This window comes from Mesitornis unicolor, unplaced genomic scaffold (genome assembly GCF_000695765.1).
Source record: "Mesitornis unicolor isolate BGI_N332 unplaced genomic scaffold, ASM69576v1 scaffold24797, whole genome shotgun sequence".
NCBI lineage: Eukaryota > Metazoa > Chordata > Aves > Mesitornithiformes > Mesitornithidae > Mesitornis > Mesitornis unicolor.
In genome coordinates, this window is record NW_010197425.1 from 22647 (window position 1) to 49386 (window position 26740).

The 26740-nt window shown below is 38.0% G+C and overlaps 1 protein-coding gene across 1 annotated transcript; it reads right to left on the reverse strand.

Moving 5' to 3' along the window:
• Positions 1-250: 250 nt before the first annotated feature.
• Positions 251-14527, reverse strand: FOXK2 (forkhead box K2). The gene is made up of 9 exons (XM_010188808.1): positions 14511-14527; positions 13008-13202; positions 10128-10275; positions 9531-9677; positions 6397-6590; positions 5395-5570; positions 4094-4390; positions 3637-3846; positions 251-491 (listed from the first exon to the last, which is right to left on the reverse strand). Exons 1-9 carry the CDS (start codon positions 14525-14527, stop codon positions 295-297), a joined length of 1581 nt encoding a protein of 526 aa, XP_010187110.1. The 3' UTR covers positions 251-294.
• Between the last annotated feature and the right edge of the window lie 12213 nt (positions 14528-26740).

A 26740-nucleotide genomic window follows, 5' to 3' on the forward strand; every position in this document is an offset into this window, starting at 1 on the left:
ACTGTATTTCTCAGTGTGCACAGTTCAGTAGGGGGCAGGGAGGAGCGGGGGTCACAGCCTCTGGAACAAGATGGTTTGCAGTTTGACTTTAAATTACCAAGTTTTAAGGCCACCTGTGTTGGGTATTTTTTCAGTGCTGAAAGTTGAAGTCTGATCACAGGGCCCCTTTCCCCACTGCGTGAGAACATGTTCCAACATTTTAGGTGTTATATTTAAGTGTCTCCTTTTGGCACCATGGAGTTTATTTAAAAAAAAAAAAAAGAAAAGAAAAGAAAAGAAAACTCCCCTAAGTTTCTAGTTCTGGCTGCCTTTATCACTCACTGCCACAGATGGGGTGTCCACGTTAACAGCTATGACTATGCTCTCTCCGTCTTCTGTTTTGATACGTTTCAGTTCCTGCTGTTCTGACTGGTCTCCGTTCTGGCGCTTTGTCGGAAGAGATGCCGATGCAGACGCATGGGTTGCCAGCATATGCAAAGGACTCGCAGCAGCTGTAAAAGGATAATAAAAACTTCAGTACCCTAAATCCCTGTCAAAACAGACAACGCTGAAAGTGAACTAGCATTTCCCTTAAAATGCAGAATTCCTTTATCTGTACTACGTGGGGTATTAGCAATCCCAATTGAGACTCAGGTCCAATCGTTTAATCTTTGTACAAACCTAAAATACATTTTCCCAAGTCACTCAACATTCACACAGATTTGGACAAAGGAGGGAGAACGGGGAGGGATCTCCATTTTGCCAATGGGGAGCTGGAAACAGAGAAAGATGAAATGCCTGAAAGCCAATCTACACCGTAATTTGTGACAGAATTGGGAAGCGAATTCAAAATCTCCTTTCAGCAAAATCTGGCCTTGCCTATGGATCACCACAGACTGCATTGCTTGGCCTGGAAGGAGAGCACGGCCACATCATATTCAGCTGTGGCCAGAAAATATCTAAGAAAAGCTACGCAATCACACAGCCGGGAGATGCAGCTGACTCAAGCAGCAATTCCTCTCTGACAGACGATGAGACATGTACCCACAATGTAAGGAATAGGCAGTGCTTCAACAAGCAGTAGGATGAAGAAATGATGTACTTGATTAGATTCAAGTGCACAACTGAATGGGATCAACAGAAATGCATGCAGTTCAAACATCCTATACAAGATTTTAATCTCTTTCATTCCATGGAAGAGACAGTGCAAGTCACCATTAACAGTCCTTTAAACCTTCTGAGACATCCTGAGATACCCTTCCTTCTGCACTTGTTAGCAGTCTATTTCTCAATATCAACCCTGAATTTATTAAAGCAGCTATTCAAATGTCTTTGCAAATAATGCAAAATACTAATACTTCTTTGTTGCGTTTCATGAAACTTTATCTAAACATCATCAAACCACCTGCTTTTTTTGCACACAAGCTCCCTTTCTTCAGCACCATCACTTCACTGACATTATTACAGCATTCTCTGCTAGTAATAATTCTCTAGCTTAAACATAAGGAATGCTTATTTGTTAAACCTGTTGTATTTGTTCTTAGTAAGCTGTCCTAGAGAATACCCAGAATAACATCTCTGCATGTAACAAAACTGGTTTGTACTTAGTATTTACTGGTAGCACAAATACTTCTGAAGATATTCATCTGACGCAAAAAGCTTCACTGCAATTGTAAAATACTTTATTCTTGTATCTCAACAGTCACTCACATTCTACTGGAAAAGCTATTCCTTGTACAATTCCTGAGTAGATGCTATAGAGACAGTTACTTCTGAATAAAATGCCTTGCTGCAAATTTATTGCTGCTTAAATAAAAACCAAGAAGTTTACCCCTCATCTTCAAAATGCATTAAGACTTTTACTGCATTATTCACTCCAGGGTCTGTTCAATGAAAGACTTCCTGGCTGCAGCCACAACTGACACATGGAAGCACAAAATACACAAAAGAACAATGATGTTCAAAATCTACACTGAAATTCAAAATAAAGACTACCTAGTCACATGATTTTATTCTGTAATAAGAGACCTGACTTCATCTTGGACTTCACAGCTTTCAGTTACTGACAGCTACTAAAATACACTGCCAAACTGTTTTGCTGAGAGTAAGAGCTGAAAGCACCCTCTTACTGCAAATACAAAATGTTAGAAGAACAGTAGTTGCTCTGGATTTCTTAGCTTTCAGACTGATCAAATGTTCTTTCTCCAGAGACAAACACACACACACACACACAAATGTGTGTGTAAGCACAGATGTATGCATGTGAACACAGACGTATGTATGTACACGTGTGAATGCAGACGTATCTGTAGACACACACAAACAAATCTGTATTTCTGCAGCCCTAGTTCCACCTTCAGATGCTTTGCCTGAGAATTACCTGGTTTCTTGCTGGTTGAGGAGTTACCGTAACAGAGAGACCAGGACCTGCATACACCTCACTGGCAGTTCAAGATGTGAACATCTCATGACACATTTAAGCCCAGGAATCTCAGAGTGAAAACTCCCCCCACTGCAAGTGCAAGCCTATCACACGTAGTGAAAACAGAGAGCAGCACCACAACTCTGATGTTCAGCCACATCTGCCAAACGTGCCTAGCAGCCATGAGGCTTCCCTACCAAAGAAAACATGTTGAAACCAGTTGAGTTTTTGGAGTCTGGAAAACAGACAGAATTATTTCTTACTTTGGAAAAATAACTTTTCAGTATATTTCACATGACCCTCATCTCAATTCATACATCCCTTCTGACAAAAAAAGCGCATATGAAGTCTGACAGTGACTGCTTTTGCTTTACCTAAGCTGGAAATGAAGTGGAAGCAGACAGAACACTGACCTATAAATGTCAGTGATGGAAGAAGAGGAAAAAGGAAACAAAGCAGATAATTCACTCCATCAGAAAGACTTCAGAGCAGAAATGCAGGTAATAAATTGATAAAAGATAGCCTAAAACTATTTCTGTAAATATATTTTATGACAAAAAAGCTACTTCGGTATCAGATCATGTCTCAAAGTGAAACTGTTAAAGCAGGCTGTACGCACCTGCAAAGCAAACCAAAACTGAACGTTCTGTGAACAAGTGTGAATATACGAAAATTATGAAGGAGTGCTGCTACTGACTCAGAATGCTGAGTCTGAGAGGAGAAAGATGGTATTCAGACAAGAATCATCTCACAGTCTTACAGAATTTTTGTCATTTTTAATACAGGTTCAACAAAAACAGAATAAAAAGTAACAGTTCAAAAAGCCAACCCACAAGCAAGTTCTGTCTTGTTTTCCTGTTGGTTGGTTCTTGACAAATCATCTGGGGAGCAGTTACCATTTTAATGGCACTGTTTTACAGGAACTTCTTTTAAAACTTGTTTATATCCTGGGTTTAATGAGGAGGGAGGACGGGTTGTCACCACTAAGTACATCCCTATAATGACCACAAAGAGAATAAATAGCTGTTCAGGTAATGATCAATGAGGAGAAACACTGGTTCTTACCAACAAGGAGGGAACAATCCCTTAACAAGGCTGTAATCTAAATTTTTGGTAGAACTTAGCTTTCAATATAACTATGACAGACATGAGACCAGAATTCAAAAATTCATCACTGGCCACTTTGAGATTTTTAACACATACAGAGCCACAGAACAGACGGACACAATACATACCAGCATTGCCTTGTCCTTGTATCGCAGTGGTGATGGGTACTATGTGCGTTCCGTTCTGCGTTACAGTTTTTATGGGTAGCTGGTGTTGACCTAGAGGTGCCTGTTGCACTATAGTTACTGTCTGTAAGGGTGTGGTCTGAGATGTCTGAATGATACGACTAGCAGCTCCTATTGTAGCATGACTAATAGCAGGTATAGGCTCCACTTTAACTGAAAAAGAAAAGACAAAACATTGCTAATAACAAGAAAGTGTTAAAGAACCATTTATTTTGACTCAATCAACCCCCAGTGAAAACATATATTGTCTTATTACTAGCTCCAACATATCTAAGACATTATGATGCAAAAATCTTCAGTTTTAGCCAAATATGGCAGGTGTTCATATGGAAGAAAGTTTCAAATAATAACCCTGGTGTATAAAGGAGCTAACAAACCAACCCACCGCACAGGTTCTCACCTTTCACTTCCTTGTGGTCGCCATTCTCTTGAGGTTCTACCTTGGGCTGGGTTACCATTGCAGCTTGCGTGACTACTGCCTGTCCAGCTACAGTGTAAGTGTTTGCTGGTGCTAATCCAGTCACATTTGTGACAGACACAGCTGGTATCTGGTGGACAACATGAACTGTCTGAACTACAGGCTGCTGAGATGTTGATGTTGTCACAGGAGTTGCAACAGTGTAGGTGACAGGTTTAATAGTTTGTGGTAGCTGCCGTTGTACGGTAATTAAAACTGGTTGGCTAGATAGAGGTGATCCTACCAAGAAAGAGATAAAAATTAGGCTGCCAATTTTAATTATTTCTCTTAAGCCAGTCATTCTTTTAAACTTAACACTAAAACTTCAGAGGATTAACGACCTCCTTCACTAATACCTGAATGATCCAAAAGATAAAACCAGACAATGAAGATTATGACACATGGCTATTCCAAGCCACATATTCAAGGCAAGTGCTGTGTTAGCTCAGTAAGACCCATACACCATTTGGGCAAAAGCCACCCCCTGCCACCTTCCCCCCAGAGCAGCTGTACTACCAAAGCTATGTCTAATACTCATTTAGTAAAACTCCTTTCCTTGAAGTGTTTTGTAGAGCGTGTCTGCATTGGCAAAACTCAGCTTCACAGGCTGGGGAAAGCCTGGCATCTCTGTCTGCCTTTGTCACAGAATGGTCACTGGCACTTCTGCAGCACCAGAAAAATCACCAAGAAAATTGATGGCAAAAGTATATAAACTAAGGTAATTAAACAAATACATCCTTATCCCATCATAACTTATGCTCTTTTTTTTAAAATAGGAAAATTCTTATCACACAAATTTATTCTCTCTCTCTTTATCCTTTAAATTCATTTTATCCTCACCTTTGGAAGGATGACATGACCACAGATGTGTGGCAAGACATTTGCTTATTTCTGTAACCTATGTAACGTAAAGTTTCTGGTTTGTTTGTTTATTTTTCTAAACCAGAAAGAATATGTTTTGAAAGGAAGTGACAACAGTTACAAATCAGTACAGTCCTATTCCAGACAGAAGTACAATCTCTGCTTAGCAACGAAGTGACCAAGGTTGAGCACACAGACAACAGTCCATATGTGTGCAAACAGCATTTACCTGGCATGTTTACGTGTTTAGCAAAGTCTTGCTCTAAATGTTAAAAGGTTAACTATTTACCAGTTTTTTTGGTGTACATGTGAAGTCTTATAATATTTAGGTAATAGCCCTCTCCCACCTCCAACTCCCAAACGCTTACTTCAGGATTCCTCACCTGGGGCACTCTGTGCAAATCGCGCTTCTTGTATTACCGCTAGTTTTGGCTGGATAGCACTAGGCTCAGGTTCCATCGGGACTGGAGATCCTTCCCTGGACAGACTCTCGGGGGTCTGGACTCCACTGGAGTGTGCAGACAACACTCCAGAGTGATTAGGAGAAGCTGGGGCACTTCTGTATTTAAAAATTAAAGCAGCAGCTGATATGGTTTAACTTCTGAACTGTGAAAGCCAGTGACCTTCCACTAAAAAGACCATAACACACACTGCCCACAGGGGGGCACCTCTGCCTTCCGGCAAGAACAGTTAAACCAAAGCAGTTCTGACGATCTTTATAAAGCTTCTGTTAAAACAGGGACAGGATTTAAAGGCAAATGTCGGGTATAGTTAATGGAGAAGAAGTGGCTGGATGCCTTCTAGGGAGGGTCTCTTAAACAATCTGTGAAACATGAACATTTCTTCTGGTGGAGAAGAATGATGAGCAAATCTCAGTCTAGGGGGCAAGTAATAAAAGATCTGCACCAGCTGAAAGGCTGTAACTTTACAGAGGGAGTAATTTAAACTCACATTATTTCCCCACCATGAATGCTGCTTGAACATTATCAAACTAAATACATAATTGTCATCTCTGTCTGCAAATGCAGTAGATGGCAGTTAAAAAGTAGAATTACAGTTCTGTAAAAAAAAACAACCAACAAAAAACAAACAAAAAACAACAACAAAAAAAACCCCAACCAACCAAGGGCACAACAAGGCTTGCTTACATTAACCATCTGACAGTTAGTTATGCAAACTGAGTCAGTTCTTTAACGCTAAAAACAAGCAATAAAAACAAGCCTAATGCATGGGGCAGCCTCCTTGTAAACTATACAGAATTCAAATATTGAGTCTGGATGAAATTAAATCACTAAACTTGTGACTGTATCCAAAACTATCAAGTCCGTATCAGCCTGAAGATTAAACAACAGCCATAGTCTTTTTGTTCATCTGTTTTTCCTTACCTAGAAGAGAGTGGTCCCAGAGGGGTTCTAAAGCAAGGTACTCCCCTAGGCCGCCTTTTCCTAAAAGCCTGCTCTATTAATTTGCTTTCAGAGGCAGGGTCTATCCTCCAGAATGAGCCTTTGCCTGGTTCTTCCTGGGAACGTGGTACTTTGATGAAATAACGATTCAGAGAGAGATTGTGGCGTATTGAATTCTATGGAACATAAAAAAATATGTAGAATTCATATAATTTTTCCAAGTCAGAATGTGGCCTACTGCAGCAGTTTGTACTAAAGGAGACTCGGGGTTCAGCTCCTTAATGCCTTAATTCAACAGAACTCAGAGCACTGCAAAGGCAGTGCCATAAACCTGAAAGGACTCTTGCATTTTTCAAATCTTTCCCAACAATTAAAAAACCAGTATGCCAATGCAGCAATAACAGGAATCCCATTTAATTCTCTAATGAGAAACATGGTAAACTGTTAAACACTACAAATACTTGAGCATAATGCAGTGTTAAAAAAAAAAGGAAATAAGAAAAATTATCAGTCTTCACACACCACCCTTCCCCAGGTGTGAAAGAAAGTATCGGTTCACTGTAGGAGGGCCAGTAAAATACAGCATATACTGATTCTGGTCTTATAAGATAATCCTGTTAATGTTGCACAATATGGAAAGAAAAGGTTAAATCACACAAGTTCCACATGCAGTGAGATTGTTGGGAGTTCACCCACAGTCCAGTCTGTCTCAACAAAGGAGCCAAGGATTTAGTGTGTCTAGAAAAACAACAAATGGCAGTAGGTCCTAAAACAGCTCTCAGCCAGATTCACTCTAGCTCGTACACTACTTTATCCTCGCTTTGCTGTAACACACACGACTCTTCGATCAGAGCGATGTAGAACACTGCTAACACCCTAAAGTGACTGTATCTGTGCTGGGCTTTGCACACATGTAGTTTCTGGGGTTTTTTTTAAGATAGATAAACCTAAAAATATCTCTAAATATTACTGCTGAATGAGAAGAAAATGGTAAGCATACACACTTGTGGGATAACAGTGGGGAATAGAAAAGAAGCTTTATGTTAACAAAAGTTCTTCAAAATTTGCAAAATGAAATGCAAATCCTGCTCAAATGTCTGAGTTCATGACCCTGATGGCAAGTTTGGAAAACTTAAAGCAATGATAACCATGTATGGTTTCTTAAATGCAAAGTGATGAAACCAGAAATGGTTTTCCCTGCCAAAAATTGAAACAGAACTAGAAAGATGCCAAGAACATGTTTATAAATTGTATTTATTTCTCCATATGCTAGAATAAAAGGGTAGATCAAAAAGTACCTGCTAAAATAAGTTCACAAAGAGGAGTCTTCAAGTCCTCAACAAAATGAGACCTTTACATAATAAAGGATATAAATACCTCAAATACTGTCTATTTAGGTATAGGATCTGGATACTATACACATGTATATGTACTATATGTTTTGAATAATTCGTGCATATATAGCCTCAAATATGATTTCAAACATCTATAAGTTACTCTAACTCCAATCTAATACCTGATGGATAAAAGCGAGCAGAGCTATTACGAGGAAGGCTCATATGAGGTAGACCTGCTAATGTTATAGCAGTGCTTTATATAACTGAAGAGCATCTAATCTTCAGCTTTTCCAATTCTTTTTATGAATAGGTGCTAATTAATTATTCCAGAACATACTATGTCTGTTGTGTCTATCACCCTGGTTTTGTGAAGTAGTATCCATCTAAATACATACGCTGTTCTAAGGCAGAATTCTTTAACCATGCATTACAGTGTATGTGCATGTTTGGTTCCATGCTTTGGTTTGCTTACACAAAGAAATATAATACACACAGATATTCATGGTATTTCAGAATAGGAAGCAAAAAGCACACCACCATTTTATAAACAGAATCTTGTTGCTAAAACAGATCTGCTGTATGACTGCAGCCAGGATTCTGCATTGCATATGTGTGAAAGGGAAACAAAATTCTTAAAAGAGACTTCCTAACCACAACAGCCAAGTCCTTTACTAGCCAACCATTAGCAAAAAGCTAGGAACAGCTACATTCTCCATTAACCTTGGAATTCCTCTAAGAGTGATTCAAGTTTCATATAGGCCCTATGACAAATTAGTGTGTGATTAATATTTTACAACCTATTCCTCCACCGAGAAGGCACGTATTCTTTAGTGTTCTACTTGTACAGCATGTGGAGTTATTAACACTTCCTCACTTTTCCCCTCCCCCAGTCTCTCCAAATTTTACTTCCCTGAAAATAACTTCAGAGCATGCCTCTGCTGCGGATCATGACTGTACTAAGCAGCAACACAGTGAAACTGATACTCCGTGATCGACAGTGCAGTCTGAGCGTCACACGGACAAACCGGCCAGTCCTGCTAATTGTGCTCCTCTGTCCTTTGCTTGAAACTAAAAACAGCAGCAAAGGCATTGAACCTTTATGCGTATCTGGAAAGACTACGCCAGACTGATTCATGCTCGGTTAGTCATCCTGGCAGATGCTGAGGCTGGTCTCTTTAAAAATGAAAAGAAAGCTGAAATTAATTCTACAGAATTGAAGGGTTTGGTCTAAGTCAGTACAGAAAAGGTTAAGTTCACAAATAGACTATGTCACACAAATGAAAAAAGGTACATAATAGTGCAAGATAACGTCAGATAACACATTTGCTCCTTCACTGTATTGCATGGTCAAGATCACTGATCTCAAACAAAACTGAACCTGTAACATTTAATATCTAAATTTACTCTCACGATAGCAATACGGATGTTTACCCAATTGCAAGTTACAGAACACAACTAGGTTCCTAGATAGTATACGCATATTTAAATCCACAGTGCCAGTTGTACTTCTCTTCCCCAGAAGCCTGTATGCATCCCTCCTAAAGGTTTCGAGAACACCATTCCATGAATGAAGCAATGTTTCAAATACAGAATAATGCAAATTGCCTACTTTGTAGGAGAACTTACAATCAGGAAAGAGACAACACACCCATTTGACAAATTCTACTTATGAAGGGCTGTTAGGCTCACCAATTGACCTCTTCTGACCATTTACAGCTGCCAGTATTACTCACAACTAAAAAAAAAAAAAAAAACCAACATTCCAAAAATCAAATTTACCTGCCAGCCCTTGTCTGCTGTCCTGTAGTACGGGTAATTTTTAGTTATGTGCGTATAAATTCCATTTAGTGTAAGCTGCTTATCAGGTGCCATTGTAATTGCTTGTACTATTAACTGTGCATAGGAGTAAGGTGGCTTAGAGTCGTCCTGTATGAGAAAAAGAAAAAAGTCTGCATCAGTAAACTTTAAAGATAAATGCATCTCTTTCTAAATCAAGTTACAAAACACTGTTAACTTGATTTGAAACACTTTTGGATGACCAAAACCTTGAGGTGGAAAAGAAACTAAGATAAGTTTGCTCTTCAGATTATCAGATTTTAAGATAACATTACAAATTTGGAGAAACAACAGTAAAGAATTTTCAACAGCCTATAAACAGATACATAACTGAAAATACATACAGACCCTCCCCCAAAGGGAGGAGCAGTAAATAAACAAGTAAATAAATCTCACATCTGATCACTAAAACCTACAAATCGTTTTTACATCTGTAATGTTAAATTACGACTTAGCGCACACACTTCAGCAACCAAAATTTCAGAACTCTTACATTTACTTAAGATGTAATTTATGGGATTGATTTCAAACAACATTTACCTTTGGGCTATCTCCACCCGATGCTTCCTTGTCATTTTCTGACTGGGAATTGTCAGCCATTAAATGTAGGTCAGATGGTATTACACGACTCATTTTGTACCCTGAAGAGCCTGCACCACGGGGGCTAGATGGGCAGGAATTTGCAGCACTGTAGAACATAAAACGAAGATCCTACTATTTTGTTATACAGTATATCACCACATTATGTCTAATCAAAAAGCTCTTATTGCAGAAAAGCCCACAACCAGAGCTTCCAGACTACAGTTAAGGGGCTGTCAGTATTTCCATTATAAACCTCATCTTGCAAGCCTTTCTAACTCATCCATGGGAATTAAAATCACTGCAGGAAGAAACCTGTCAAATGAAGCTCAGGCTTCTCTCCTCAAAGGAAAAAGGATTAACTGATTTATTAGGTTATATTGTATTTGTGTAAGATTCGCCAATAGAAAAGTCCACTTTACCTACATAAGCAACCACAAATTTTAAGACAGTCATCTGAAACAAGAAACACATCTTGCATGAAATTTCTGCCATATGCTTGTATTTGGTCTGCTCAAAAAAGATCATCTCTCCTGTGCAGTATCTCTGCACATTTGAGAAAATATAGCGAGCTGTGAAGAAAAAAAAAAAGGGTTGATTCTCATTTAAATCTAAAACATCATTATTTTAAGTGTTTACAGATATGTGCACATATAAACACATATATACGTATAAAAATCATTAACCTGTCTATAAATGGGATTGATCAGTACTAATTTAACACAGCATAGGCCAGAGCAGATATACCATTACAAAGCAAAAAATAGTGTCAAATGAACAAAAGAGGCGGCTCTTGATAGCTCACGTTTTGCTATCCATCACAGAAAAACAAAGGTAAAATTGAATATAATTCCACTGTAACATCTTTCTAACGGTTGTCCCCCTGCCTTGCACAGTCCATAGGAACCACAGCTGCACAAAGCTGGTTTTCTTCTACAGTTTCTATTTAGCCAACAGGAAAGAGACAGTCAGTGGGTGATGTCAGTCTCCTTCCCCCAAAAAAAAATCTGGCAGCTCTCTACAAGGACACGAACTTCTCAGAAATTCATATTGTAACTGATTTCACCACAGTCCTCAGGAATTCGAAGTACTTAAATGGCAAAGCCAACTGTGCCTCCAGAGCTAGCCTCATCTCCGAAGACAATCCTTAACTGTACCTGAATCTATGGTTCAAAACGTCAAGTAACAAATAAAGCTAGAGAATGTTATTTAGATTTACACAATAAAGCCTTAACAAATTTACATCTGCCAAGTCTTGTCTGCCTGGCCTCTCACGTTTTTGGAACCTCCCTTTTTATGTACAGAAACAAGGCAGGCACTGTGGATTGGGCAATACATACATTAAAAAAAACATTCTTCAAGTTAAGTTTCACATCATGAGAAAACCAGCACCAACAATTTGCTACTAGTGATACATTACAGAACGGAGATGGGATTTTTGAAGTGTTGTATGGAAGAATCCTTGATTAAAGCCAAATCATGTAACTAATTTATTTTTTTAAATATAGGTCACTGCTGTTCTATGTTTTCACATATCAACTGACAATATCCCTCTACTGTGCTCACTTTAGCATATATTGACAAAGCAACACATATGGTATAATCAAAGCAAGTTTACAAGTCTTCTACAAAATAGGATGATTTGAAGAGAAACTGTCAAGCTTTGCTCTCAAAATAGACTCAAAACTGTCATCTTTTTTTTTTAATAATAAACTACACTCAACAGGTGCATGAAAGCTCTGAACAGAATTACAAAATTCGTAGTGAGGTAAGGACTGTGGTGATATATGTGATATTATCTGAAATATTTATGAGCTACTCTCTCATTTCTTGGGCAAGATATGCTTTCCCTGAATTTTAATAAGAAAGCAAACCTGTTATACAGTCACATCTAGAACTCTTTTCTCTCTACTTTCACCATTTATACAGATCTCATTAAACACTACAATACTGAGATCAAGATCTTGGCAAGCATGAAAGAAGTCAATTACCCTTACATTCAAATTTCATTAACAAGATCTACATTTTAAAAAATCAAGCATTAACAGACCTTCACTCAAGTAAAGACACAGGAAGTGGGGGGGGGGGGGAACTTCCAAAGTCGTGACTTTGAAACAAGTTTCAGTGCCTTTAAATGCAGTTTTTGCTCCTCAACTTTATACTAGAGTTGTAAAAAATGTATCTAAACTAAATTTCCCAGTCTGTGACCACAGTTTGCTTATGTTTAATTGAGTTTGGTCCCAAATAACAGGTCCAACAATGGCTACAATTACCAAACTAAGTAGCACAGCACATAGAAAACCCAGATTAACCTCCCCTGCGGAAAAAAAAATCCCTACACAAACCAGTGTAGGATGAGTTTAGAGAAAAACATCTGTTCACTTCCAGCAATGACAAATCTTCTGGAGCAAGAGATCAGTCTGTTTTTCACACTAACAATGACCAAAAACATTTTTTCTGATGATAAACTTCAGGGGGACAGTGACTATCAGACTGTTTAAAAATGGTATAATTTAGACTTAGCTCATTTAAAGTGCTACCATAAGCATGCAATAGTAAAAAGCAACTCAGATCACCTGGAATATAAGAAAAAGGTATGCTGCTTTGCTCTTTGAAGAATGCCAGGCTCCTAAGCAAACTGTTACACATATAATATATTGAATTGGAGTATTAAAGGCTGCCAATGTCTTCTTAGCAGAATGGTGACTTTATCCAAGGCAGGTTATGCTGAACTTCTACTAAACTTTTACCACAAAAGCAAGATCCTTACAATGAATTTGAAAGCTGTCTCAAGTCTGTAACCATGCACTGCCCTAAACCCAATCTGCAGGGTTTAAATACCTGATGGTTCCTGTGGGAGAAGGGAGAGGGCTGATCAGGTGAGCCATGTTGTCTGGAATGTTTATTGTTAGGGGAGAGATCTGGGGTTGCACAGGCTTCACTGGGGACTCCGGGGCCTCCTGTTTTTCTCTCTTTTCATTGGACAGAGCTGTGAATGTTATCTTGATGTTTGTGCTGGGAAACCTGAAAGTACAGCTGAAAAATAAAAAACAAATATATAAGCCACTTGTTTACAGAATGGACGATTTTCTGCATAAGTTGCACGTATCACCTACGCTTATTTAAAAATAAATAGGTACGGTATCTTGCATGTTACCTGTAACCACCTTTATCTTACAAATCATACAGAAAGATGTGACCAGAAAAAGATCCCCAACATGCAATTTTAAAACTTGGAAAGAAATAAAAGCAAATGCAATTCTTCACAACAAGGACAGTTTATGTGTTGTCTCTAAATTTCTTGAGGTTCATCCTAATCTTGCAACTACCCCTAAAAGCAGTAACACTGTTACTTTATGATGTCAAAGAATGGCTTCAGGAAAGGAACAAGTAGGCCTATGATATCAAGATTAATAAGGAGTATAAATGTTGATCAGTGTTCTGTCTACCCAGTTTCACAGACTGGTCTAACAAAGATTTGGTTTCTTTTACCTTAAAATACTTATTAAACTAAACATATCAATTCTAATTGTTATAATTTACAGAGCATATTGCTGTTGCAGTACTACCTTCAAATACCTTTTTTCAGAGCCGAGTTTAAGAGCCATTTTCAAGAAATTGCCCATTTTTGTATATTACTAAAGATTGCGTGCCCAAATTTAAATACTAACGATAAATTAACAATATGCAATTGTTTACAAATTTGGAAAATAAACCACAACTTTTAAAAAAATACTATTTCTACATCTCTGTACATAGCATTTAAAAGTTAACCCAGTTAAACAGAACAGGCTATTTACAAATTCTCCATAAATAGAGAGTGAGCAAACAAAAAACTTAATTTTCTCTCAACAAAGGCATCAATGAAAATGTCTCTTCCACTCCTCTTCCAAACGACGAAAAGGACTTTCTAATGACACAATACCCAGAAACAAACCTTAGAAAATGGTTTTGTTGTAAGTGATTCTAGGTGGATCTAGTTTTATAACGAAAGGAAACAAGAACACGCTGGAACAGGCCTAAGAAATGTAGCTATGAATACAAGATACAGACTGTAAACAAAAGTGATAATTTCTCTGGAAAAAAAATATTAAACATAAAGATGATGTAAGAATTGGAAGGAACACTCAGCTGTGGAGTAGCCTTAAAAACAAACTCTCATGTGATTTGGTTTTTGTTTCTTAAAATTATTCTAAGGATGTTTATAGGACAAAGAAAGCATTTGATTTTCACCGTGTTTCTTGCCACATGCACCACAGTGATTCTTCTTTCCTACAATACACAGCCAAGGATCAGGAAAAATAGAAAGAATCGACAATGACCTTCCTCTTCTCTCAGCCTCACTTCTCAGTATGGACCATGTCCGAATTTAACAGACGACCTATTTCTGAAACATGCCTAACGTACTAAATTAGGAACAGAATCTATGCCAAAAAACTGCACACGCATTTCAGTAAGAAAGTTAAACGGACTAGTTTCTGGGTTGGTTTTTTTTATTAATATCTTCCGTAACAACGAATTTCTTTGCTTTTTCCAGCAGAAAGTATTTTTTGCCTATATTGTTTTAGGGACAATTGAAAGAGGTCTCTCTCAGCTTTTTTGCTAATAAAAGATGTTCTCGAAGCATTTCAGTTAATCCGCACTACCAACACCACAACTCAAGTGTATACAGAGAGGGCAGTCAAAGGCACCTTTTTGTCAAAGATCAAATAAAAAATCACAACTGAAGACACAAGTACTAGAAACACGAAGGCATATAAAATGTATACGCAACAATTCCTCCAATATTCCATGTAAGGATGCATATTAAAACATCTCCATTCTTATGCTACTGCCCTGTGAGCACCTTTTGCAAAAAAAAATAAAAAATAAAAAAAAGGTAAAGGCAGCTCACTCAGATAAGAGTAAGCACAGATTTCCAAGTATAGCAGTGACAATACAGAATCCCAGACTGGCTGGGGTTGGAAGGGACCTCTGAAGATCAACCAGTTCAACCCCCTCGCCAGAGCAGGATCGCCCAGAGAAGGTCTCACAGGAACGCGTCCAGGAGAGTTGCTCGCAAATGTCCATCAAGTTTGAAAAAAAAAAAAAAAACCAACCCAAAACAAAAACCACCCCCAAAACCAGGAGCTCTGACTGACCAAAGGTACTGTACAGGTACAGTGTGCCAAACAAACTTGGAACTTAATATTCAGGAACCACATTAAAACCTAAAGGCTTCACTGTTAGTTTAAAACTTTTCACATGCTGAGCTCGGGAGGATGGCATTTTTAAGGAAGACACAATATGCTTATAAATCACTACTGGGTTACAACATGCAAAAGCCTGGATATTATCAAAATCTGTCAATTCTTATTTGTAAACAAAGTTTTTTTAACAGAAGCGTATTTTTAATAGCTGAACAAAAGCAGAATAAAAGAGTGTATCTTAACCAACTCGTTTTCTGAATAAATTGCATTAACTGAAACATATTCCATTTACTTCCAAAATCAAAGTAAGGAACGTGTTCTGATTTGATCAGAATCAAGTTGGTTTTGGCATATTCTTTAGTTATACAATGAACTAAACAAAACCCACAGCACACCCAGGGGAGAGACCTGATCAAACATTTAGTCTACAGCAAGCTGAGTGATTTTACTCACTGTTTAAAGTGTTTACAATAGTTTCATGATGTGCTACCACAGGACGGTTGCTACAGAGGAAACTCATCTATAGAACACACTTAAAGGAAAGAAAAACGAGTAGTTTTGCAAATGGACACTATATTTATCTGCTCAACTAACAGCTGTCCTGCCCTTATAGGATGATCCCATTTGGTGCAGGAAATCACACAGAGCCACCAAGATTGATCCAAAAGATTCCTAAAAACCAAACGTTTACAAAACATCCATGTTTAAACAGTTACAAGAAGCATGTTAGGTATCTAAGTGATGAAAACAAATAGCATTATTTGGCCGACATGCCAGTGTTGTATTTTATGTATTTCAAACTATGTGCAGTATCCACACTTCAACAGTTTTGTACGTGCATCAATTATGACGAGAACATTGTGACGAGTGCATTGTGCTCTCTACAGAGCATCGCAAAGGAGGACTCTGGGCAATCTAGGAAAGTGCAGCAGAGTTGTCACAACTAAAATGCAACTCATGATCCTAATTACTCTTTTTTTTTAAAGTTTATTCTGGGTTGACTACTGGAAAACAAACAAGAAGCATCAAATAATTTCAAACTACGCCCTAGAAAACTCTTACTATCTCTACAGCTCCCAGCAAAACAGAGATGTGCTGATCTAGGCACTACCTCTGAAGAGTTTAGCAACTTCACGGGGTACCAGGTAAGTGTCTTGTAGGAAAATTTGTAAAGTCTAGTTTTCCCACATCTGCATTTCTAGTATTTCCTCAGTTCCCCTCCGCAGTTCTGTCTGTACGGCAGGGAAAAAGGTTGGACTCAATTATCTTAAAGGCCTTTTCCAATCGAAACCATTCTATGATTTTATGACTCTGAGAAAAGTTAATTATACACTTGTAACTTGGCCTATATGAAAATATCATCTGATTGAAAATGAGGAATTCTGTCCTGACTCCACCTGGGGAGCTAAAACATAGAAGTAGCAATTCAATTTCCTCCCTGTACATAAACCCTGCTATGACTCTCCGTGCCTCAGTATCTTTTGATTTATTCTGTTTTAATTGTCTCCTGAGGACCAGGACAGATATTGGACAGAAGTTGCCATCCTACTGGTCTTTTTATCAGCACCTGCAGATTTTACATTCAAATAGATTACAGGAGTTCAGCACCAATAAACCCCTATGTCATGGTGGTTCCAACTGTATAGTTCAGTTCTTTTATACTGACTATGACACTGAACACCAACCACTTATCTTCAGCATCCCCCTATATTTTAAACAGATCTAAAACAACAACAGGGTGAGAGCTTTCAAACTCTTGTTGATTTACTAAGAGCCAAGAAGAGCTTCAAAAAGGTAAGACCCACAAAAAAGAAATCAGTCAACATTTCAGATATTGTTTTAGTCAATTTTCAATTTCAAATTCTTTAAATGCAAGCACAGGTAACACTGCAACCTAAAAGAGAAACTGCAGTAATTAACACAACCCCTACCGCTAAACAGACCTTTTTCAACTTAGGTTTTCTCAGACAGTACAGCAGGCTCAGACGATGCTATCCGGACTTCCTTCTCCTCCCCTATTTTGGTCAGTGAACTAACAAAAAACCATGGAAATCGCTGTACTTCTAGATGTGGCCTTTGTTCCACAGAAGAGAGATTTGAAACTAATCCCTTTTCTAATTCCTCTTACCTACCTACTTATGATGCACCTCCCAACTGGTCTTTTCTCACCACTCCAGTAAAAATGATCCCTACAGCCATTCATTAATTAATTTATTCATACTTCTAGTAGAAGATATGCACACTTTGAAGCCTAAGTCACCAGTAAGATACTACAGTGCACATTTCCAGGCCCACTTTTGATTCAATTGTATTTTAAGTCACATAAAAATTGGTCTTTTTACATAATTCAGATAGAGTCACAAAGAAACTGAGTTTGGAAGGGACCTCTGAAGGTCTCCAGCCCAGTCTCCTGCTAAAAGCAGGGTTAACTTCCAAGTCAGACCAGGTTGCTCAAGGCCTTGTCTAATCAAATTTTAAGCCTTCCAAGGATAGACAATACATTCCTGTAATTAGTCACTCTAAACGTGAAGGGGTCCTTCTCATTTGTCCAGGTAAAATTCCTTAGTTGAACTTGTTACAGCTGCTCATCCTCAAACTGTGAGCCTCTCGGCACAGCCCGGCTCCATCTTTTCTATAATCACCCTTTAGACAGGGGAAGACTGCAAATAAGATCAATCTCTGGGCTTCTCTAAGGAAAAGGGAAAGAAAGAAGGAAAAAAGGGAAAGAAAGAAGGAGAAAAGGGAAAGAAAGAAGGAGAAAAGGGAAAGAAAGAAGGAGAAAAGGGAAAAGGGACAAAACCCCAAATCCAAGGTTGTTTAGACTCTCCTCATATGCCATATGTGCCAGTTCCCTAAGCAACTCAGGAGCCCTCCCCTCACCTGTCCAGCTTGTCATCTGTTTGTATTGGGGTTGTCTCCCAAAACCACACACTGTTATCACCCAAACCAAGGCCAGCCTCCACTATAACAAGGGTGCACTGCTGCAACACATACAGCCTCCTCTCCCCCAGGACCCCCCAGTCCTCCTTTGCAGAGCTGCTCCAGTCACTCCCAGGCTTCACCCACTCCAGACGCAGCATTTCACAAGTGTCTTTGCCCCAGTTCAGCATTATCTGCAATGGGTACTCTCTGTCCCGTAGCCCAGGTCACTGACAAGAAACAGGACTGACCTCAGTGCCATTCTACCCAACACCTGTAAAGGACGTCTAAGAGCAGCATGCCAAAACAGGATGGCATTCAGGCACCCAGAGGAACATGGTACTTGGAAATTACGACTTCCTGTTAATGGGTACATTTCCATATGAAAGAAATATGACCATGATTTCACCTTTTCTCCATTTGCTGCTTCATTTATTATTGATTTAATTACAATGGATTATTAGGAAATTAATTCTAAATTAAACTAGATCTATCTATGGTTTTTTAAATCATTTTTTTTAAAAAGCACGGCTGGAAAGATGAGTCTTCACAAAAACAACTAGAAATACCACGGATGTAAAAAAGCTTTAAAGGTTGAAGTACAATTACATAAAATTTCAGTCTTTATAAAGTCTATGTAATGTGCCTTCATGTCTCAAAAAAGGTGTAAATCTAAAGGAAGTGCTGAGCTGGTTCCTCTCAGTTCAAACTGACAGACACAAAACACACAGAAACCTGTAAGAGGAGACGCGACTCCGTGTCTTGGAGATACCTGCAAGAAGTAACTTCTAGTAACCTGGAGAAGCGCCACAATTCCCACACCACGGATAAAGTGGCTGCTTCACTCAGCCTACTCTTTACCAAAAGAAAGAAATACATTTTCTAACTTCCTCTAACTTTTATAACAAAAGCTTTTTCATTGTTCAACACCAAGAGCGGGCATACTAAATTACTCACAGCCAGAGCTTATTTTTAAGACTTTGGGCTGTGTTTAATTGAACTGAAAGTCAACACTGCAGTCCATCTCCAGAACAGAATCATCATCTTTAGGCCTAAACAGAACCAACACAACCAAAACTTATTAAAAAGATAAACCAAGCTGCTTCAAAGCAGTCAAAACTTCAAGCTAATCTTCAAGTAATACAGATTTTTATCTGTTAGGTTTCAAACTAATAATGAAGGTAAATATATAAATCCATCCAAGTAGTCACAATATTAAATAGTCATCTAAAAATTCCCAGCACAAAATGATTATTAATAAAGTAAAATTAAATTTTAAAGATTATATATATTTTTGGTAGCAAGCATTTCCTTGACTCTTTAAACACAAATAACCGTTCAGAGATTTGTTTTACAAAGACTTTTCTAGGATTACATTACAAAGTGCTGCTGTAAAACTGACCGATAATAAGAAAAACGCTAAAAGTACACAAAATTTTACAACGGATACACTGAAAAAGGGTGATCCAGTTTATTATAATACTAGTCAGATTATAACTATTTTATTATGTCTGAAACAGAACTTTCTTGACAGGCAATTTTTTATACAGGTGCTTGTTCATCTACATGTGCTGCTATCAGAAATTTTAGCTTTTAACATGACATTTGTAAACCTTTCTATATCGTTGGTAATAGAAGAAAGGAGTATCCATCTTTCTCTATTCACCTGGGGGGGGAGAGGTCAAACAAATTTACTTCTAAAATTTATATTAAAGAAACATAAAGCCCAAATAATCTACCATCTTTTTTAAAAGGAAGTTTTTAATGCTCTTCTGGCTGCAGTTGACCACACCCCATGCAGCAATGTCAGAAACCACCCCGGCAGGAACACAGCAGCACTTCCTACAAGCACACGTGCAAATACACGTTGTGTTAGGATGGCTTCCTCCTCCTCCCTGCCTCCACGGGTTTAAACTAAGTCCCGATTCCGCTGATTTACCATAAATTTACATCCAATTATGTCTGTCCACTACTAGTCAGGACACTTCTAGAGGTTACCCAAAAAGCAACTGCCCTTTGAAAAGTGGCAGCTTTTTCCTCTGGGGAGTGAATGATGACCTCATGTGTGTTTCCCTTAATTCTCTTTATCCTTTGCAATTGATTTCTGTTGACTGAAGATCAATAGTTGCAAAGTACGTCCTCCACAAACAGAAAATGCGAGGGCTTTACAGCAAGCTCAACCTCCCATACCATAAGGAACAAAACACCCATAGATTTTTAAACCTGCAATTAGACTTTTTATTCTGAGCACTGGAAATGCTTTTTACAAGTATTTGTGTGTTTTTTCAGGTGTGCCATCAGCGTCTACAGTGACACAAAGCACCACGAACAAACACCAAAAAGAAAAAGAGCACTGATCTATCTATACACTCAGATGTCTTAAGACTCAAAAGCAAGGATCCATGCATAATCAGAAGTGACGAAACATTGCTGTAGCCTCATGAGAATTCAAGTTGACCAACAAAACACAAATTCCAAGCAAAGGCTGGAAATATGGTCCAGTTGTAAATTAATGGGCTGTCCAGTAGGAAACCTAGGCTGTGTACTTCCCCGCTCATGTTTTAGCAAGTGCCTAAAGAATTATGTAAAGTTGCTGGTATTGACTACAGGAACGGTACTAACCTCCTTCAGAAGGATCTGGAACACACCTGTCTGCGTCAAAAAGTGATCCTATGACAACAGAATATTGATGGCGTCAACAGGAACATTCCTGAACCAGTAGCAGCAAATACAGAGTCATAAACACACGTTCTTGTCTGAAATGGCCTTCAGTTCTTCCTTCCCACTTAGAAATCTAACTTCATAACAAACAATGCATTTTTAACCCTGTGTCCATAACAGTTTCTCCAAGGGCATTTGAGACTCGAGACTGAAAAAAACATGTCCTGAAGTTGTTCAACTACAGCAAATTTTGCTGCAAATGTAAATTATTCTATAAACAGCTTAAAGCTGATCTCACCCCTCCTCTGCATTATTATTATGCTACAGAAAGAAGTATTAAAGAAAGCGCTATTACAAATTTTCAAAGGTTCTTGGTTTAGCAGTCAGATGTTTCAATTTCTCTGTATATCAACCACACAAACACTGCTACTGAGCAGCAGCAAAAACATTTAGTTACCCTACTGTCACAGAAATGTGCTATGCTAACGTTAATTAAAAATACATATCTCAAAATCACAAATTCCCACTGCATTCTCCTCCTTTCTTAAAGGGTAAAATATTTAAACCAGCAAAAAGAAAAAAAAAAGGAAAGAAAAAAAAAAGAGGGGAAAAAAAATATCTAAAGAAATTCAATACAGTAGCCCTGCACATGCTGCAGGAACTGAGAAAGAAATTGGCCTGCAGGCAAGAATGTAGGCAGCAGTTACTGTAGAAACCAAGCTCTTCGTTGCTTTTCTCTAAGCAAAAGAAAGACACAAAAGAGCTGGGAAACAGCGATCGATGGGAAGCAGCTTATAAAGCTGCTTGTCACATCTGCTGCAGGAAAACCAGACACTAATTCATTAAAACTGCTCATGTAATGCCTCTGGAATTTGAGGCTCCCCAGCCTGTGAATACAAAAGAAACTCCGCCTATGGAAACACTGCATTTTCGGGTATTTAGCATCTCTGTACACAAAAGCCGTATGCAGAGTCAGGTTGTGTGGTCTCTATCCTTAAATTTCATCTAAACTATAAAAACAAATTAAAATTGATCCAAAAGACTGTGTGCCTCTATCTTTGCCAAACTTCTAATAGCTATTTTGAGTCACAACAGAGCAACTCTACAATACAATAATTTCCTGTTGAAAACACAGAAACAAAACACTTGCAACAGGAAAGTAAAAAAATCAATCATTATTTCTTCTTCCTCCCAGATAATTGCATTTAACAACAGTTTCCTATTATCACATATGCAAGCTCAAACTTTCACCACGACAGTAAATACCACTCAAAAACTTTTCACATAGCATATGATTTACAACCATAGCTAAGCTGCAGTAGACAGACCAAAACCACTAGATTCTTTATTCCCAAGTTAGCTGGTTACAGAGGCGCCTGGCGTTTCACCCTCAGTTGTAGGGTACTTGTGGGGATGCAAAAGTTCATATGGAAACACTGAAGCTGTAATAATATTATTCAGTGCTAAACAAAAAGTTCTCAGCAAACCAAACAAAACTGCTTAGAGCCAAACATACAGCACTTGGCATTTTACTACTCCTTACAATTAAAACAGTAGGGGGAAGGACAGTGAACAAGTGCTGTCATGATGTGTTTTGACGCAAGCATAATCATAAAAAAGCACTTATGACTCACACATTACTTTAGTAACAAAAGCCTTCATTTATTACCTCATCAAAGACCTGCATTCTATTGCAAAATTGTGCCAAAACTCCGTAATCGCTACCAAAAGAAGAGCTACCCACAGAGGCAAGACTGCACAGAAAAACAAATATTCCTGAATCAAGGAAGAAAAGTTTGTTTTAGATGGGCTTTTCAAGACAGAACTCTGCTTCCAAGAGCAGAACAGTCCTTTACTTCACACAGAAATCCATGACTAACTCAGGCCATTGAAGAGTGACAAAAACTGCTTCCTACCAACTCTCACTTTGAGTAGACAGCAGTGTCTAACTTCCCCCTTAAAGCTGCCTGTCTCGTCAAAGAACAGACTTTTTTTTTCAGACTCTTCTCAAAAAGCTATGGGCATTAATTCCATTTCACAACTACCTACCTAAAGGTGTTTGATGTCACTTTGGTGACACTGCTGGGCTGGGTATCTCAATGAAAATCAAGATTTTATATTGTATTCTGAGATAATTTTTTTAACCAACTGTGCTGTGCAGAATGTTTGTTCAAACAATTTTTCAATTTTTCTTCTATTTGCAATTTCCTAAAATTTTTCTAGTGAAGCTGCAGACCCTCTAGAAATTTTGTATGTATGGACTGCTCCACGGTGTACGTAAACTTACTTTCCTTCATCACTTGTGTGGGCACTCAACAACCAATCAAGTCTCTGAACAGTCTGAAGGCCACAAAGCAAAGCAACTATTTATCTACAACAAACACATTGTTATTGGAAAATACTCCTGACGAAGCACTCCCCTGAGCTATACTTCTAAACCATGCCAAGTTCTCAAATCGTGGGCTGTTGTAAGGGGCAGCAGGAAAATGCAGAAGGATAAACAAAAGAATGAAAGTAACAGATGTGATTTAACAAGTCAGTCACACAAGTGGAAATCAACCCAGGAAGAAAAAAAAAATAGACTAAATAAAAGTCTTCATTAGAATATATGCTAATATATGGTGTACATCCCATAGAAGGGAAAAGCCTAAATTGGTTTGGAGAAGTCAGGCCTAGGGATGCCTGTTTTTTATTGAATTTAAAGGGAGTCGAGGTGCAGACACACACATACACTGTCATTCACTCATACACCCCCCATTTTTATGCAAAATGAAACCCACTCTGAGTAACACCTAGCAAAGTAATTAAAAATATAAGCCAAGATTCCTGAAGCATACGTACCAACCGGGTTCCTGGCAATAAAAGCTTCATCTTGGGGATGGTTTCACAGGATACAGCAATGTAACAGCTCGGCACCGCCAAATGGAGCAGGCTCTTCCCCGTCTCTTGCACCAGTTCGGTTCTCAGCCACACGATGACTCTGCTTACCTGCTACCAAGAGCCAGTGGTATCTCCCGGTAATTTACTAACCCAGCAGAAAACTACTGTAGCCAAAATGTACAAGTTTGCTGATGTTTTATTAAATTTAAATAATCTCAAAGTCTAATCTCTCTTTAAAAAGGTAAAGCAAAACCATCACTACACCTTAATTTAAAAGTTATATTGTACTTACTTGCTACATGAAAAAACCCTTTTTATTATGCAACTGTTCTAACCCTTCTCTTTGAAAGGTTGAAATCTAAACTAATACAGAAAAATAAGCTTCCAGAAGTTACAAGTCATAAAAGGATGTGCAGAACTCCGTTTGTAAACAACACTGCATATTCAATGCTTTTCAAGAGAATAAAGTTCGGTTAACTTAGTACCTTTTGGCTTGACCAAGAAAGTCAGTGCTCTGACTGCTGATACAGTTAACAGAATGGATTGCAACGATTTAAGTCAAGTATTCCTCACAAAATTTCTACTGCTCTGAAGATGTACATGTACTAGAAACCACACTAGGAGTTAAACTTGTCAGAGTAACGGCAATTATGTATCAAGTCCTAGTAAATAACTAAGGAACTTCTATGTTCCCATATAGGCTACTTTCAAGGTCTCAACTGTAATTGAAAAACCCAAAATTTCACCATCCCTCATGCCTCCACCCATGAAGTATTATCCCCATTTTTAAAAACAGATTAAACAGATTTGTGAGTTGGCCAAGTAATTCTGGCAAGCATGCAACAGAGCTGGGAACAGAACATATTTTTCCCCAACACCCAATCTTTGTTTAAACCACTGGATCATCCTTTAAGTCTTCATTTTCCTACAGCCACTTTAAGAGGCAGAACACGAGGTGAAACACATATCTTCAGTAAAAGGGAGATTTATTTCCTTAAATAAGAGACTGAAGTACTTCAGTACTCAGTTGCACAGGAGTAGCTGCTTAAGGAGCAAAAAGTAGCTGCTGTGAAGCCTACAATAAGTAAGATATGCACATGTATCTTTAGCAATGTATCATGTCCTCCCAAACAGAGCTAAAGACATTTTCATTTCACTAGTCCTTTACTACTGCACCACAAAAACTGCACACAAATGCATACATTCCAATTAAAATCCATGCAGTTATATACAGAGGAATTTGAAGATGTTAAGCTACACAAACCTCATTTCCTATTTATCTATTAGAAGCAGCATTTTTTTTCCATTATCAAACAGAAAAAAAAATAGTATCTCAAGTACTTTACAAAACAAAAATAAAGCAGAAAAAGCTAAAATTTATATCCTAAATATTGAGAAATAGCAAGGAAAAAAGGACTCCTCATTTACTTTCCTTTACATCAGCTTTAGTAATGAACAAGAGTTCCTCATTCAAGATGATGAATAGCTGTCAAGCAACTAAAATTGTTACTCATTTACATCTGTTACTTGTACCAGGGCGGAAGAACCTGCAAATGTCCCAGCAACACACAGCTGGAGGTGCCGAAAAGCAAGAGTAAGTCTTCCCTGCTTGCAATACTAAAGGACTTTCATTCTGTTTATCTTTGTTGTATCTGCTACTTTTAAGTAATCATACTCCTACATTGCCCCACACCAGTGTAATGAAATTGCAAAAACTTTCACTGGCCAAAAAAACCCAAGATGACAGATTTTTTTTCAATAACCGAACCATTTTAGAGAGGGTTGACAAGTAGCTGTATATGGCAAGTAGCACCTTCACTTTTCAGTTCTTGTCCTATTTAAATAAAGAGCACTGCTGTCCACTATTCAACCTGGTTTTACCTTAACTGCACTCCTACAGACAGGCAGCAGGGTTCACAACTGCATCGTTCCCATACAACAACAAATGCCCTATGCGAGGGTTACAACAAAAAACACAGTTTGGTTGTGTAAACCAAACCCAATCTGAGCTTTGCTGACATTAAAACCACCATGTCTTGAGCGTGGCTTCTTTTGCTTAGCTTCAAATTCCAAACCTTTTTATGTTATTATTGTCATTTAGCTTTTCCAATTACATTTTCTGAAAACAGAACTTCAAAATGGAAAAAACCTGTTTCCCAGTACATAATGCACTATTTCACCGTACTTCACTCTGCTTCAATCTCTGGTCCTTCTTTGAGATATGCTAGAGCCAAACCAACCCAGTATTTGAAAGATACAGATTTTCAGAAAGATTAAATTTAAATGAAATGTTAATCCCTAGGTACAGAAAGCCTTTCCTAATTTCCATGTATGTGTAAGGCATTATACTATACTTCCTCCAATAATGACAAAAAACCTTTTATCCTGAGAATACTTTTAAAAAAAAACCCTGTATGTTAGAACAGAAAGCATCATAAAAATATGGCATTTACCATAATATCCAAGGTAGCCTCTAAGTTAAAAGTTCTCATAAATACAGAAGTAGCAACAACTGCTACTACATATTTGGACCCCATTTCCCTCATTTCTAACTCATACATCAAGTTATTTTATGATCTTAGAAACACTCATGTGGAAAATACCAATATTTCCAGTTTTAAATTATATTTTTAAAAAATCAAAGCAAAAATGGAGAAGAGAAGATTAAAACATGAAGACATGTTGTCTAAGAGGCATTTTAACAATTCTGAAGGGTATGACCACGGCCTTATCCTGTAGTCTATAACATTTACACTTTTCCAGTATATAGAGAAAAACATACAGGCTTTAAGTCAGAAAAGCTAAAAACTAAAATAACAGACACCTTAGATTATTAAAATGAATCTGTGTAAAATTACATTTTTAACATCCTTCCACCCCAAAAAAAGAAAGAACTACGATTTATTTCCCCACATATTACAGGTT